This window comes from Thunnus thynnus, chromosome 5, assembly GCF_963924715.1.
Source record: "Thunnus thynnus chromosome 5, fThuThy2.1, whole genome shotgun sequence".
Lineage (NCBI taxonomy): Eukaryota > Metazoa > Chordata > Actinopteri > Scombriformes > Scombridae > Thunnus > Thunnus thynnus.
The window spans coordinates 15,618,660-15,635,234 of NC_089521.1; the positions used below are offsets into that span (position 1 = coordinate 15,618,660).

The following is a 16,575-nucleotide window of genomic DNA, read 5'->3' on the forward strand; positions in this document are numbered from 1 at the left end:
CCGTGCAGGCAGAGGACCCTGTGACATCGCGTGAGTTTCCTCTTTGCATTGTTAGCTATATATTATTTTATTTAGATGAAGCGCGATAGGGCACATATCCTTATTCAAATACATTGAGTTATATGTGATAATTCGGATTTCTGTCCTCTAGTTACGACTTTAGAAACCAAATATGTGTCACTTTCGTTCAGGCATTCTCGGAGGACGCCCGATTGTAGGCCCAGTGCATGCTGGTGGCGTCCGCGCTCTTCTGTCGGGATCCACCGCTAACGTGAAGCTGGTAAGGATAAACTGGTCAGAGCAATTAAAGGGGAAATGTTGCAAGAATATAACTCCGCTTTGGTCCTAAAATTACATATAGGTCAATTGTAAACACGTCTAATGTACCATAGCATTACAAACTTTGCACAAGTCGCATGTTGAACGTTGTTTTATTCAAATCGACTCTGATGTTGCACACATCGCATGGCGAGGGACAGCAAAGGGTTAATTTTTTCCGCCGCCGACATTTTTGTTCGGCGCTCTACGGCAACTTTTTAACTTACATGTGCAACGAGCTGCTGCAATGTTTCACAAACTGTGCATTAACTTACATTCAGGCTGCAGCGTGCACAGTGTTTATTTTTAAATGTGTTTACGTTACAGCTCGTAAACTCGGCCACTCGGCTCTTTGTTGCACAGGGCTGCTTATGCCCATCACCTCACGCATGGATCAGCAGCCGGCTAACAAGAGCTAGCACGGAAACGAAAATGCATCTACAGCAAAACAAACAACAAACCTGAAACGTGTTTATCAGTGTATATGTCTCAAAGTGGAGGCGGCAGTAGTATATAATGTAGTGGACATTACACTGAATAGATGAGTTTAACCCCTGGTCCATGTTAATATTGTTAGCCATTGCCTAAGGGTTGAATGAACTTGGCAGCGGTTTGTCTCTTGAACACTCCCACGGTGAACTAACCGAGGCCCCCCTGAGTAACTTACAGTTACATTTACAGTTAAAACAACAAATGGGGTCAGAACTAAGCAGTAACTCAACTGGCATCTCTGTCAGGTGGCCAAATGTGTCACATTTCGATGTTAAAGCACGCGAGACATTTGACACTTCGCTAAAACTGAAGAGCGCACCGGCTCATTGAGAAGTTTCATGTTGCCAGTGGTGGGTTTGTGCGTCAGAGAGAGACGTTGACGCTCTCCTGGATATGGTGCTTTGCAATTTTTGTAACAAGCATCATTCATTTGTGTGCACAGCAACCCTTATCAACACTTTGTCTTATTAAACTGACAGAATTCAAGAAATCTTGTGCCTAAACATGATCATATGTATGGCCTGGTGGCTTAATTTATACAATAGCAGCCTACTGGAACACCTTTATCTTACCACACCTTACCATCTCATGCAATAAATATGCCAAAAAGTATCAGTGTTAGAGTGGTGTAAATTAAACTCCAATCATGTTTCTGACTGTATTAAGGTGTACCTAATATTTTGTTGTCAAAACGTTGTCTGCTTTCAGCTTCTCAAATGTGAATATTTTCTTAACCTAATCCTAAATCTTAAATTCAGTGTATTTGGGTTTTTGACTTTTGGTTGTTAGAAGTTGTCATGAGCATTTTTACCATTTTTTTGACATTTTATAGATGAAATGATTAATTGAGAAAATATAAATTAAATTAGCTCCATCATTAAGTGTTGACTTGACTCTGAGAAAGATTTAAGATTTTATTTTTACTTTTTTAAAGATTTTATTTTTACCTCCTTGTTACATTTAGACAGTGTTGCTAATCTTCCATGATTCCTCCTGTCACGGTCTTTGTTGTGCTTCTAGTGGTGAGGACCCAGAGTTTCTTCAGACATGTCGGTGAGGGAGTCCTTTAACCCCGAGAGCTATGAGCTGGACAAGAACTTCAGGCTCACACGTTTTGCTGAGCTCAAGGGCACAGGCTGCAAGGTTGGCTCTTTTTACTAAAATTTGCCTCGGATACATCATTGTCTTTGTTTAACTATGCAAACTATAAAGCATCACAGCTGATAAAAATGTGTGAAAATTGAATGGTGCCTATTGTCTTCGGCCGCAGGTGCCCCAAGAGGTTTTACAGAAGCTGCTAGAAACCCTACAGGAGAACCACTATCAAGAGGATGAACAGTTCCTCGGAGCAGTTATGCCTCGATTAGGTAATTATAAGCTTTAAATAGCACTATATTAACAGGTATGACAAGTTGCAAAGTGCTTAATCAAATAACAGTACCTTTTGTAATCAAAACAGGAAAAACACGTATAGTATAATACATAGTATAATAAATGGAAAAAAGGCAGTTAGGATGAGAGAAATTAGTTATGATACAGAATTTTATTCTCAGTGGTTGAAACCAGTTTTTGCTGGCGTTTACAACACAGTTGCTCATATGAAACTCCGAAAGCATGTGCCCCCTCCCACAGTGGTAACATCACGCTGTATTATACATAAAAATACATAAACCCCAAATGACCTGACAGTGATGACTCTATTTTATGATGGAGTCTTGCATGTATGGCAGCAAGAAGAACGCCAGGATACAAAACAATGCAATGCTTTAAAAGTATTAAGTAAAACCTTGACCTCAGTTCTGAAATGAACAGCCCACTTGTGTAGACACACTGAAACGAGGTTAATGTGATCCCCTCTTTTCATGCTCCACTAAAGCCTGACAGCTAAACTCTGTACAACCTGAAGCTTTCTGACTGCTCTTTTGTTAAGGTTTTGTGTGTCCAGTACCATGTCACACATGCACCAATGGAACCTAAATGTCAACAACATATCACATAGAAAGCTCTTTTACTTTTGAAGGCATAGGAATGGACACCTGTGTGATCCCTCTCAGACATGGAGGCCTTTCACTTGTCCAGACAACAGATTACATCTATCCTATAGTGGATGACCCCTACATGATGGTATGAATCTCCTCTTTTTTATTGTTTGCCCCAGTGTGGTCCTTTTTAATAACTAATACATGTAACAGACTAAAGGATGTTGCTGTAATAATTCTTTGTTTTTTTCTGTCTCATTGGGTCTGTTGGCCTGTGTTACATGCCAACTATTATTTGTTTAATTTTCAGCATTTCTGTTTTATAGGGAAGAATTGCTTGTGCCAATGTTCTAAGTGACCTGTATGCCATGGGAGTGACAGAGTGTGACAACATGTTGATGCTCCTGGGAGTCAGCAACAAAATGTCAGAGAAGGTAAGAGGCATTTGTAAGAGGCGATGTGTTTACTTTTGGGTCTTGTGTTAATGGTGTAACAAACAAAATACGACACACAATAAGGTTTCTGTAGTTTTAAACGTACAATATGTAATTTCTGCTGCTAGGGGTCTCTCAATCAAAACAATAACAAAAGACAGAGTTTGATGACGTTTTGAAGTAGCACGTGATCATGGGGGTTGTTGTCTTCATTGTTAAATATCCGGCTTCTCCCAGTTGGGATTACTTCATTGTTCATCATTCAGGGGGATTTTACCAGAAGCTGAATTATCTGCAGAGGTCTCCTCCTCTCCAAGACAAACGTACATGATGACTAAAACCAGTAAAAACACTGAATAAAGCAGTTTCATGTAAAAAAAATCAGTATTTCTCTGACGTGTTCGGTGGACACTGACTGACATCCAGAGGGTCTGCAAATCGAGCTGCTGCCAGCGTTTGCTCAGCTTGTTTCTCTGACAACTTAAGATCCAGACGTCCGATGATTAAAATCCTTCATCCGGTTAAAAGATAGACTTAAAAATGACCAAGGTCTAAAAAGTTTATCGTAAAACTGTGGCTTAACACTGAATAAAAGTCCATTAATGACAGTTTCTGGCAGACAACCACAACGCCGATGCATTATCTTGTATGCGTATACTCTTTGGTGGATGTCATTGTGGTAGACAACCACAATGCCGAAACATGGGCACAAGATGATTCTCATCTTTGACAGGCGACCAAATTAAACGGACCATTATCTTGATTAAAATTACGGATTTCTCTGGGTTTGAAAATTGTTGAAAACATTTGGGATAATGTAAGTACACAACTCACAAAACATATAACATAGGTCTAGTTGTTTATAGACATTTTAATGTGGAATAGTTACATATTATAGCTTTAAACAAGAACAGTGTTATGAATGATATCCTGTTGTGCTCTCTGTTTCTGATTTTCCTTGGTCTTCACAGGAGAGAGACAAAGTCATGCCACTGATCATCCAGGGATTCAAGGATGCATCAGAAGAGGCAGGCACATCTGTAACGGGAGGACAGACAGTGCTCAACCCCTGGGTGGTGATGGGGGGAGTTGCAACAACAGTCTGCCAGCCCAACGAATTTATCATGTAGGAATTAATTCCTGAAACATATTCCTTACTTACATTGTTCACAGCCACTTTAATAAATGTATGATTTTGTTGTAATGCAAAAAAAAACAAAAACATGATGATGTGTGTGACATTTCTCAGGCCAGACAATGCAGTGCCAGGAGACGTGTTGGTGTTGACCAAGCCATTAGGGACACAAGTGGCTGTTGCAGTACATCAGTGGCTAGATATTGTAAGTTTGTCTCTTTATTCATTTTGTCAAAAAATGTTCACATCATACATAATGAGGACACCTCTTGTTGTTTAGGATACCCACTAATGCCACTGCCTCTATATATTTTGTTATATCTCTCAGCCTGAGAAGTGGAACAAGATCAAGTTAGTGGTAACCCAAGAAGATGTAGAACTTGCTTACCATGAAGCAATGATGAACATGGCTCGGCTCAACAGGACAGGTAAAAGCACTACGAATGTGTCCGATTGACTGATAGTTCATTCATAATTGTCAAGCTTACTTGGTTATTTCCAGTTAAACAAGCATTCTGAGTACTTTTAAGTTAAACATAAGTACTGCTACAGCTTCTGTAACTGGACTCTATTGCACCCCCTGTTGCTAATAAGCCTCTGCTGACATTGTGAGACTAAATGCAAAAGAAAGCCTTGGCTAACATGAAAACATTAAAATGTTAAAATGTGCCATGTTAGAAAAAAGCTGCATACTATAACTTTGTGTTAACTGTTAAAAACTGGAACCCTTTCACATAGATTCATAGAAATACTTCTTCAAGGTTGCAAGTGTTAAAGCTAAAGGGTAAACATGTGGTCCCAGTAATTGTTTTTGTTTCCTTTTCTTGCATTAGATGGTTCTCTTTTGTCATCTATAAAGACATCAATGAGGATTAATAGTTGAATGACCATATATGTTTTCTTGGTTATTTGTTTGCATTCAAGCTTGTATACATATTTTAAAGATGATCTTGCTCCTATCTACGATGGCCGGCTTTTTACCCAACCTTCGAGTGGGCTGCTTTAGTGCAAACTTGTTCCTTTCAAGCATAACCCCAGGCCTAAGTCTCCTTCTCTGTCTCTGTTTTCCCTTGTAGCGGCTGGTCTCATGCACACCTTCAACGCTCACGCAGCCACCGATATCACAGGGTTTGGCATCCTTGGCCACGCTCAGACTTTGGCACGACAACAGCGAAGCGAAGTGTCATTTGTCATCCACAACCTCCCAGTGCTTGCCAAGATGGCTGCAGTGTCCAAGGCCTGTGGGAATATGTTTGGACTCATGCACGGCACCTGCCCTGAAACATCAGGTGTGTGTGTATACATGGTTCTGTTTTTCATCTATCTAACTTCTCTGACCATTATATCTCTTAAGTTATGTTAATTTACAGTACATAGCACCTGTTTAGAGAAACAACATGCTTGTAAGGCTGTTCCATACGCTGTGGGCCACAATTACAATGATTCAGTCACATTTGCTCTTGATTCCTGAAGTCCTGATCAAGCAGTAAGAGATCTGAACACTCGCCAACATCATAACACATTAAAAAAAAATCATTTAAGGCCATTGTGCCTGACCAAATCTCCTTTCATTTACAGGGGGCCTGCTTATCTGTCTGCCTCGGGAGCAGGCTGCCCGCTTCTGTGCAGAGATCAAATCCCCGAAGTATGGCGAGGGCCACCAGGCATGGATCATAGGGATTGTAGAGAAAGGAAACCGCACTGCTCGCATCATTGACAAACCACGGATCATAGAGGTGGCACCACAAGCTGCCACCCAGAATGTCAACCCAACTCCTGGTGCAACTTCTTAATCCTCTTTACCTGCATTATAGACCGGAACCCAAAAGCTCTGCTGAGTGATTTTAGACACATAAACTACAAAACCATCTTAGAGTGTTGAAATACAGTATATACACAGAATAGTATGTACACAGAAAAGACTGGGGTGACGTGTATCTACATGAGAAACAGCCCCACACTGTGGCCCAGGCGGCATGTCATCACCCAGTGGACTCAACCTACAGTATGCCCATGATGAAAATTGGTAAGAAACAGTGCATAATTCACATCCATTTTGCCTTTCGTGTCTGTTGTATTCTGTTATGTTAAATGTGTTCGCTTCTAGTAAGAGGGTGATGAAGATGAAGACAAAAATCTGATACTGTTGATTCATTTTGAATCTTAGGAAGTGTGGTGTCTGTTGCCTCTTTGGCTCTTAAAATTGCTCTCATCAAGCAAGCGGGCCGTGTGATGGTGTTTTTGTTTGTCTGTTCACTTTGTACAGTTATTAAGCCTAGTTTTAGTTCATTGCTGTAACTGATGCCTTGAAAGAAACTGAGTGTGACCAGAATGGTTTGTTTTTTATTACTTTGACTTTTTGTATTGTCCCCACCTAAACTAATAAATATTCAAATAGAAGATGGTTTGTTCTTGCCCGCTATTCAGGAGAGCTGCACTCTTCTGAATGAACTAAATCAAATGTGACATTATCTACTTGCATCATAAAACTGCAGATTGATTTGTTTTTACATAAACAAAAGATTCCACTGCATTGTACATGGATCTGAAGTTATAGATGAATCATAAGTAGAAATCTGCATACCCTTAACCTTTTGCCATCTGAGTTCCCGTTTGATGATCATATTTAGGGTAATATGATGTATAGAGTATGAATTATATGATATCAGAGTTGTGCAGCTGTAAAAAAAAGCAATCTGGGTTGTTTGCCAACAAGCACTCTTGTGAGTTAGAGCACAGTGAGCTTGTTGCCTGTTGCCTTTATTGAAGATCTGGTGCATTTAGTTTTGCTAACTCAGTGTTGCCAGAAGATGTTCTGAGAGCAATCTGACTTACTGTAATGAAGCTTCCAGTTGATCAAAGTCCAGATCTTTTTTTGTTTGTCCTAATAGCCAGGATGAATCCCAACAGCCTATGTAAATATTCATATGGAAATTAGGAACAAGATATAACCTCCACACCACCTCTTAAAATAAAATTCTCTTAAAATAGATTGGTTTTCTTTGTCTGTTTTTGATGTATTTATAGAGTTAATACAATTTTCAGCAACATCACCAGAATGACGAATTTCTACTGATCTGTATGTCTACTGTTTATTAATTGCACAAAAGCTAATGATGGTGAGCTGTATGTAATGTGTGTACATCTGTTTTATTTTCTTTACAAGCCTTAGAATAAACAGCAAATTCATAAACACTGCCATATAATAAGTTATTTTGATTCTGAAACAGCAAATTCTTAAGGCAGATATATTTACAAGATTCATATTCACATACTGACAAAAGTTTCATTGAGGGAGAGACAACCATTGCACAACGAAACATCCCATCATTCAAGATGACGTCTTTCCCTCTGCACCAAAACAAAGAAGCTCTGAAAAGTACAATATAAATAGTAATAAATTAGAGGAGTAACAACTATTCCTTGTGTCTGACAGAGTGGAATGACGTGCTCCTATAATATGACCCATCGGAAAAGTGCATCTGTCACTGGTAAAGAACTTAATAAACCATCTATACATCCGTTGAATGTTGTTTTCCTTCTACACATGAAGCACAAGTACATTATGTGAGTCAAATTAGATCATCATCCAACAGTTATATGTGCTTTTTCCCATTTTCCAGCTGCACATGCTTTGCGTGCTCCACTGTCTTTTTATCATTTTCAGGCTTGAAAAGTGCTTGGATGTCAATCATGGCCTTCTGAATGTGCTGACCAAACTGGTACGAGTCCTGAAGGTGACACAGAGAGGAGATAATGAGAGACAGACATGCAGAAAGAGTGCTGAGTTTTGAAAGAAGGCATAAAAGGTATACAGTGACTATAATATCCAAGGCTCTTACTGTGTCAGGGCTGGAGAATTTGCTGGAGATGTGGAATGTGATGAGGTTTTCCCCAACAATAATATAAGATACACCATAACCATCATCAGCCACCTAGGGGTAGACAAGAGATGCTATTATTTCACTGAATATAGCCCTTGCAGATAAGGAAAGGGGCCATGAAGAACAGGGTGAAATGCTCTAACTGTTCATCTTGTGCACATCTCCAAAATAAAATGATTGAACTCACTGGGCCAAATCCACCACCTGCACCCACATATTTAGGGAACTTGTTGATGTCAACTAAGTTGAGCTGCTGCTGAGGGGTCTGGCTGGTGGACAACTTCCACGGCTCTGAAAGCACCTAGGGGCAAGGAATGTTTTATGCAAAAGGGACAATTAGAAAGGGAAAAAGTTGGTGATGGGTCGAAAATATGAATCAGAAAAACAGAAAATGACAGAGAGATGATAGATGATCATGGTTCTAACCTGTGTAAGAAATGGTGAGTCAACACCAAGATATTTGGACACTATGTAGAGACAGAAGAGGTGACGGTCGATACCAGCACCAGTCATGGCCAAGCGGTACATGTTTTGATGCTTATCTGCTGCCTTCCGAAACAGGGCAAGTCTCTGGGTTTTCTGATCACAAAAATAAAAGGCAAATAGTCAACATACATCCTCTTTTTCTCATGACAGAACTGCATCCAGACCTGTACGTACTGTAGGTATGACATTAACATCATATCAGATTACCTTATTTGTGTTATGTTAACCCGTCAGTTAAATCAGGTGGTTCAGAGTCCATGTCACGGAATTGTGTCCATTGTAGGTCAAGGTGACCAAGTCCTGAGCAGCACAGTGTGACCTCTTACAGTGTGACCCCTGACAATGACTTTTTATACTTAACAGGTACTGTGTCACTGATAGACTTTGTGAAACTGATATCACAAGTATTTGACATTAAATATGTACAAAGTCTGATGATTCTGCAAGAAATTTGAGTTATTTACTCCAGGAAAGTCTCTCCTCAGCCCCGCTGAACATGCGTCTGTGATTCCACCACTACAACTGCTCAAACACACAGAACTCTGTTTACTGAAGATCTGTGGTTTCATGTTGTTCATCCTGATTTTTTAAAAAAAATGTTTATATATGTTTGTGTGTTCTGCTTACCGTTGCACCTGCATCCTCCATGGCTCTGACAAATGCAACAGCTTCAGAGGTGCAGGAGCGTACTGTCTCTGTCCGACCATCTCTGAACATACGAGTCATTGATGACTCATACGTCAAGCAGAACACTCCCTTGTCCTACGAAGCAGATGGATTAACATCATTGAGTGACGGCATATGACACAATGAAATATTCAAAAGACAACAGTGAGCAATAATGCCGGTAATGTGATTCCACAGACAAGGCAGTGGATTACTGGAATCCTACCCTGAACTGTGCCAACTGCAGGGCCAGCTGAATAAAGGCATCAGGGCTGGTCCTGCACTTCTTGATCAGGCCTTTTCCAAAGTCAGCAAACACATAGCCATGGAAGTCCACATCATCAGCTATCTGTTTGGCTGATAGGTATGAAGTCTCAATGACTTCTTGGCACTGACAGAAGGGAAAACAGAAAGATACCTTGATAAGTTTTGTGATGGCAACACAGCTAACTAAGTGATTTAGATCAAATCAAATAGATTTGAGCATAGCAATAAATGGTGTTAGGCTACACTGTACCTCCTTTGGAATCTGCCACTGTAGTCGAGTGGGATAAGGCAGGCCCTTGTTCACATCTCCTTTGCAGTGTCCCTCCTCTGTGTAGCCGAGATGTAAGCAGTCTGTTGCAAGGACATACTACACAGACAGAAAATGATAGCTGAAAAATACAGCAAACTTTGAATCATTGCTTTGACAAACAATATCAATACGCATTTTATACCTCCCACATATGTCCTACAATTGGTGCATCAGCCCAAGAATGTTCAACATTTACACCCATTTTTCCATTTGGATAAGAGATCAGGGTGAAAGACTTGTCAAACCACCTGAAAAAAAGAACAGTGGGGTTTTTTTTGTTGTTGTTTTTTTTAAGTTACTAAAAATTGAACCAGTACTGCAGTCAACAGCTGACTTCTCCGCTTACCTGTCATAACATTTTCCATGAAGCAGGGACTTGGCATAACTGTCAAGCGAATTGGTCTTTGCAGGGTCATAACCCTGTGGTTCGTCATCTAACGCCAGGAAGAAGGCAGCTGACTCAATGGCATCCAGGGACACTTTGTTCACTCCCTGGCTGAAATATTTAATCCGAGCCCGCGCCCAGGGAACTCTAAAAGCGGATGTAAGAGACAATTTCATCATCTGCTCCTTTCTGTGTATATGTGACTATATCTAAGTTAATGTGTCTTGTGCATATGTGTCTTTGTACAGTATATACCTGTTTCCTGCAGTCAGGGCAGCTAATTTAAGTTCCCCAGGTTGTGGCTCTGATGTATCATTGAGAATCCTTTGAAACTGTGTCTCAAGTTCACTGGGTAAAAGGTGGCGTCCTCCAGTGTACAACCACAATTGGAAGAACCGGCCCTTATGGTACACAACCAGGTGCTTTCGGTCAGTCAGGTGCTGCACAATATCTGCAGGAAACAAGGGTCAACAAGAAAAATAAAAGAAAGGATTGTGTGAAGAAAGAATAGAATGAGAGGGAAAAAGCAGAAAGCTTAGCCCCTGTACTTAATCCTGAGTGCCTTCAATGCAGTGGTAAGATGATTGATCAACACTGACACACATTGGACAGGGCATTTTTGGCCACACCTCAATTAGTGATGATAATATGTGATTTAAGTATTGATTTACCCTTTAAACTCTAAACTACAGAGCTGAATAGTTGCTTGCCTGTTTCAATGCCAGGGATGCGGGTGGTGTTAAACATCCTCTCCATCTGAGTGGAACACATAGGAACAGTCCCCAAAGCCCTCAGCTGAGGAAACAAAAGAAAATTCAGACAAAAGAAAATATATTTAAGTTGAAACCTGTGGGGAAGGAAAATGAATAGATTTAAAGAAGCAGCAAGGATAGACAGCAGAACACGAGAAGGAGAGGAAATATACTGCATAGATGGTTTTATAGTGTGTAAGTTACAACCTCATTGGGTGACAAAGGTTAAAATAAAAGAGTGGTATTAAAATCATGGCAAGTATTACCGGTGCATGTTCACCACGCTCCAGTTTGCGTCTGTACTGCAGCATGGCATGGACCACATTTCCTGCCCGTGCAGCCTGTCGATGTGTTGGAGTCATGTACAAGAGGTCCTTCACATAAAGAAAAGATAAAGCATTTTCTTTGTTTCTTTCAAATATTATTTTTGTTACTGGCATTTGGAAAAGTGAAGTTATTTTGTACTTCTCCTTAATAATGTGTCTTATATGTACTCTTTTCCATCTCCTCACTTTATCATTTCTGTATTGATATATTTAAAAAAGAACATTACTAATGCACCAATAGAACAAGCTGATGTATTCACTGTCTATCTTACCATTATATAGAAGTTACTGTTGACCATGATAGGGCCCCTGCCCCTGAGGTAGATGTACTCCTCCCACCAATCACTTACCTAGAAAATATAGCAGTTTATCGGATAACATTATGACTCATCTGAATTTGAGCCCCAACATTTTATTACTACTTCAAACGTTACTCACGTAATTTGTTGCCCACCAGGATTTTATGATTAAATATCTCTGGAGCTGGGCTGCCTCGGAATCTTTAAAGGCATTGGCCAAAATCTCCATTTGATTGTACTTTTCACTGTCCAGCAGAGGACGAACTGACTCAAGGTACTGTAGGAAAAACATGGAGTGTGTTGTCAGGACAAGAGAGCAGTGTGAAGAAACAGAGCAGCTAAGACACACATTAATATGCTGTATGGAAGGAAAAAAAAACAATACATCTGGAAAACATCTATACACTGCAGCTAAAGTTATAGTATAGATTTTTAAAAGACTCTTGATGTGAGAAACAAAGGGCACATACTGTATCTAACTTGCAAAGGGTGCAGAAAGGCAGCTTGAACAGTAGGTGGTAGTACAGCAGGACCACAGCACTGGAACATTAATAGAATCAGTGTATGGTCTAGCAAGCTACATTTACTGTATCACTGGTTAGAAATGGCTTTATAAGTTAGACATTTTGTTATTATGGTCAAATGTTTGTTTAGATATCAGAATACACATTATCACATGTAAATGGGTTTGCTATGGGATTACAGTCAGTTTATTGAACTGTAATTAGCAACTGACATATACCTTTAGACAATGCTTGACTTCCATCTATCAGACTTGCTGCCTAACCCAATGAAGGTGAGTTTTTTTCAGTAGGATCAATCACAGTGTGAGAGATTTCATAACTTATTTCGCAATGTGCTTTCTTTTTATAATACCCTATCAAAACCACAGATATAATTAAAATGATGAATTTAGTAAGTATTTATTTCAAGAACCTATCGGGCTACATGTACTTGTGTATTATTAAGCGTCTGGCCATAGAGGGTCAATACTGTGTAATTACACACCCTCTGAATTGTATCAACCACACTGGGAACAGGGAGTCTGGGTAAGGAGGCCTGGAAGCTGTAAAGTAGTGGCCTGCGTCCAGAGAACATCTTCACCAGGCTCTGGGAACATAAAAAACAATACAATAATACAATAGAATACAAAACAATACAATACTATACAACAATACCTGATAAACACAAAGGCAATTCAGTGGCTTACAGATATAGACAGATTGAGTGAAAGACAGAAGGGCAGACGTACCAACCACACTTTGGTGGATGAGCTCATTTTTCCATGGGATTCAAAAATCCAGCCATGGTAGGACAGTAGACCTTTCAGAGTGTATCTCAAGAGATAGATGAGGAACAGCCACAGTCCAGTTGCAAACAGGATGGCACTCAGCACCGCTCGGGTCTGCACTGACATATAGTCTCTGCTCAGAAAAGGCACAACACTGCCCTTGTTATACTGTTACTCATACAGTTAAAGATGAAATCAAACAGAAAACATATGCGCAGAGGAACTTTTTGTTTTTTTAGTACATTCTCAAAGTAAACTGCTGACTTAAATAACTAGTTCATCTAAAGCTCCAGAAAAATATCTGTAAACTGAACCACAACAATCAACGACAAGATGATACTGGCTGCAGTGGATTTCTAACCTGTGCGGCAGATTTTCTTTGATGACATCAATCATTCCAAGAGAGGGGTCTATGCGGATATACAAGGTACTCATCATTGCAATCACAACAATCAGCCAACTAAACGGACTGGCAGGGTAGACTCCAGCCAATACACCATTCTGTAAATGAAAAGCAACAACACACCAAGATGAACCTTCCTCATCTATGTTTATAAAGTGAAAATAAATACCATTGTATGTATCTTAAATGCTATATTAGTAAGCACATGTTTGTAATCTTAAGAGCTAGAACTGAAGTCTTGGCTATTGTACCTTGAATTGTATGGCTCGCTTCTTCCATGCTGTCACTCCTGACAGGTAGATGTTTTTGACGACCTCTTGACTCAGTTTAAGGTCGACACCATCTGGGCGCACGGTGAACTGGAAGCCCACCGCTTGATGCGCCTCAGCCATCTCTGAATATTACTACCAATGACAGTGAAGGGAAGCTTTTTGAGTCATCACAACTCAGAGTAGAAATAATGACTGTAATAACAATAATTTTAAAAAAAAATGTCAGTGGAAGCTGTGGATCTTGTTAATAGTTTAATTGCTTTACAAATAGAAATCTAATTTCAATGGGCAGGCAACAACTGTTTACCTTCAGCACAAGTTGCAAAGTCATGAATGTAATTTAGTATTGCATCAATAGTGTTTGTCAGCAACTTATATTTTGAGCAAATAATAAATATATCTATATTTAAGTTCATCAAATGTAACTCTTTAGTCACTCTTAACTCTTTAGTTAACGCCATTTTATCTAGCTTTTTTGTTTGCGCTTGCTGCTAGGTGTCTTTAAATCTCATACACATACTGTATGCAATATGTTTGAAGATAGAACACTCATCTTCTATTATCAATTATAAAATTGCTCAGAAATAGAGAAGACACTTCAGTCATTTCATCTCACCACTGAGCCATACTAGAACCATTAGGTATTTCAGTAACACTTTACAATAACGGTACATTAATTAACATAATGCATTAATGCAGTAATACGCATGAACTAACAGTTAATTAACAGTTAACTAATGTGTCTAGTAATTATTTACTAATGGTGCTCATGTTAACAAAGGTATTAATGTATACATTATTGAATAGTTTATAAAGATGCGATTAACATAAGTTAATACAGTGGTAAGCATTAACTAACAGTTAATTAATACAATAATAATCATTAAGCAACTGTTAACAAATGCCTCTTGTTGACATTTATTAAGGGTTTACATGTTAATTAAGGTACTAAATAATATGAGTAAATGGTTAATAAAGATGTTAATTAACATGTATGTCACTGTTCACAGCTAAGCAATTAAGTAAATAAATGTTTATTTAAGGATGACTTATGACTTATTTTTGGTAAAGCTTGCGATCAGTGGACACACTCCATGGTCCTCATGTATAGGTTTGCTTGTTCCTTTATCTTCATGTAGATGCTCCTTAACTTACAGTCTAACATATAAATTATTGTACATTACTTAACCATAATTGTCCATTAATGAATGCTCTTTGTGATCCTTATTGTAAAGTTCAAACATGTATCCCTTAAGCAACACTTCATAAATGCATCAGAGTGCTGAAATTAACTGAATTAACTTCTTTATCAACCATTTACTCATATTAGTTAGTCATTGTAAAGTGTTACCGATATTTAATTCATTGTTATTCATTCACTCATTTACTATAATCATGCCAACACTATGAGTGACTTCGGGGCCTTTATTCTTTACTGAATTACCTCCAAAAGAATCTAATGTGCATTTTCACAAATACTAACAGATACATGGTAGACTTTCACAGATCTGACCTATAATTGGTACATTTTTTAAAGGAGAGCTGCACTGTTCATCTGTAGTGTTTGTTCATAATGTGATATGGGATACACAGATGTCAGCATGAAAAAATACATATACTGTACAGTGTGAAGGGTTCAGTCATTGTCTTTTAAATGCAATGGCCCAAACAATAATATTTGTGTTCATGGAGTTCACAGATCACTCCATATAATAGCCAGGGTGACAGGTCTAGGATTTCTTTTTCCATGTCATATGACTGAACAGTCACCAAGTGGGACAAAGTTCAACGGCCAGATATAGCAGTGTACCGACTGAGCATGTACGCAGTCCTCAGATGGGCATGAAAATGTAAACACAGTACAAATAGTGCTAAGCCCTCTGTTATTACCAAATACTATGAGAATATGTTGGACAAGTAGGTCCGCATTCATTATTACTTTACACTCTTTCAGAAAACATTTAAAAGAGCTAAAATCTATTTCTCAGCACTTTGTTATAGAACTTCCCCATCATGTTTTAAATAGGGTCTTTATAGCTTAACACAATGACAACAACAGACTGAAATGTCAATATTTTAGCATTTTCGCCCTAAGTTGCCTGATGTAATTAAATCATAAAGTTTTAAGAAATGCACACAGTAACCAGAAAAAAAAACCTGCAGCTAACACAACATGCAGATATGAATAAGAATAACAAATAAGAGGCAGGTCTATACTTTACCTTTGTCAGACCAGAGTCAGTATAATCCAGAGGCAGAGAAAGGCTGTGACTTTGGTTTGTGTCAGTGAGGCAGTAAAATTCCTCTGTACCCAGGCTTGTGCGCTCTGTGTGACTCCAGTGCCCTTGAAGTGGCTTTACTCAGGTAGTGAGATCAGAGCTGTCGTCCCCTGTGCTTTGCACCCCTCCCTCTTCCCCCCTTCTCCGACAACACACACATACACACACACTCTCTCTCTCCCCCTTTCTCTGCCTCTCCCTCTCTCACCCATGACATGCTTCTTTTTGTAACAAGACACCAAACATAGACAGAGCCTAACCTCATGTGCCGGGAGGTCTCTGCTATGTAACCGAATCTGCTGCAGTTCTCGTGTTAGGGTGGAACGGAACGACTGATAGTGCAAGCAGTATTCCACTATGATAATAAAAAAAGATATCATAATGTGGTAAGAATGACTGCAGACAACTCTGTGTATGTTGGTAAAATTATCAGCAGATTTGAGCATCATGCCTTTGATTTGATTAGAGAGTTTGAAAATGGGACCTGAAGGTGTTTATCAAGAGAGGAGAGAAAACAAAGGAAAAAAGGAGCATACCCCATATTACCTATGTTGTCCTAATGGTGTGATGTTTTTGGAAACCATTGAGTTTAGGTTA

General features: G+C 39.2%; 2 protein-coding genes across 3 annotated transcripts; one reads left to right on the forward strand and one right to left on the reverse strand.

Moving 5' to 3' along the window:
* The first annotated feature begins 9 nt into the window (after positions 1-9).
* sephs1 (selenophosphate synthetase 1) lies at positions 10-6,758 on the forward strand. The gene is made up of 11 exons (XM_067589516.1): positions 10-30; positions 192-280; positions 1,831-1,953; positions 2,081-2,177; positions 2,831-2,934; positions 3,116-3,223; positions 4,195-4,349; positions 4,473-4,563; positions 4,687-4,786; positions 5,435-5,647; positions 5,937-6,758. The coding sequence occupies exons 3-11, from the start codon at positions 1,858-1,860 to the stop codon at positions 6,149-6,151; spliced, it is 1,179 nt and encodes a 392-aa protein (XP_067445617.1). The 5' UTR covers positions 10-30; positions 192-280; positions 1,831-1,857; the 3' UTR covers positions 6,152-6,758.
* A 731-nt stretch (positions 6,759-7,489) lies between these two features.
* On the reverse strand, positions 7,490-16,088 carry cpt1b (carnitine palmitoyltransferase 1B (muscle)). 2 transcript variants are annotated; one of them, XM_067589511.1, is made up of 19 exons: positions 15,922-16,088; positions 13,679-13,831; positions 13,386-13,525; positions 12,986-13,157; positions 12,742-12,843; positions 11,873-12,010; positions 11,707-11,784; positions 11,375-11,482; positions 11,067-11,151; positions 10,612-10,807; positions 10,318-10,503; positions 10,114-10,219; positions 9,912-10,028; positions 9,621-9,785; positions 9,356-9,490; positions 8,669-8,821; positions 8,430-8,543; positions 8,201-8,293; positions 7,490-8,089 (listed from the first exon to the last, which is right to left on the reverse strand). In XM_067589511.1, exons 2-19 carry the CDS (start codon positions 13,817-13,819, stop codon positions 7,955-7,957), a joined length of 2,364 nt encoding a protein of 787 aa, XP_067445612.1. In that variant the 5' UTR covers positions 13,820-13,831; positions 15,922-16,088; the 3' UTR covers positions 7,490-7,954. The 2 variants fall into 2 exon arrangements, with proteins under 2 accessions (XP_067445612.1, XP_067445613.1); XM_067589512.1 differs by lacking the exons at positions 13,679-13,831; positions 15,922-16,088 and having other exon boundaries at positions 12,986-13,138; positions 13,386-13,523.
* Positions 16,089-16,575: the final 487 nt, after the last annotated feature.

Bases quoted from the DNA above. Each gene is read 5' to 3' on its own strand.
- sephs1 (XM_067589516.1), top strand. From the start codon at position 1,858: ATGTCGGTGAGGGAGTCCTTTAACCCCGAGAGCTATGAGCTGGACAAG. The intron at 4,350-4,472 runs GTAGGAATTAAT...GACATTTCTCAG, and splicing joins CAGCCCAACGAATTTATCAT to GCCAGACAATGCAGTGCCAG. The intron at 5,648-5,936 runs GTGTGTGTGTAT...TTTCATTTACAG, and splicing joins CACCTGCCCTGAAACATCAG to GGGGCCTGCTTATCTGTCTG.
- cpt1b (XM_067589511.1), bottom strand. From the start codon at position 13,819: ATGGCTGAGGCGCATCAAGCGGTGGGCTTCCAGTTCACCGTGCGCCCA. The intron at 11,785-11,872 runs GTGAGTAACGTT...TATATTTTCTAG, and splicing joins CCTGGTGGGCAACAAATTAC to GTAAGTGATTGGTGGGAGGA. The intron at 8,822-9,355 runs GTAAGCAGAACA...TTTTGTGATCAG, and splicing joins TGGAGGATGCAGGTGCAACG to AAAACCCAGAGACTTGCCCT.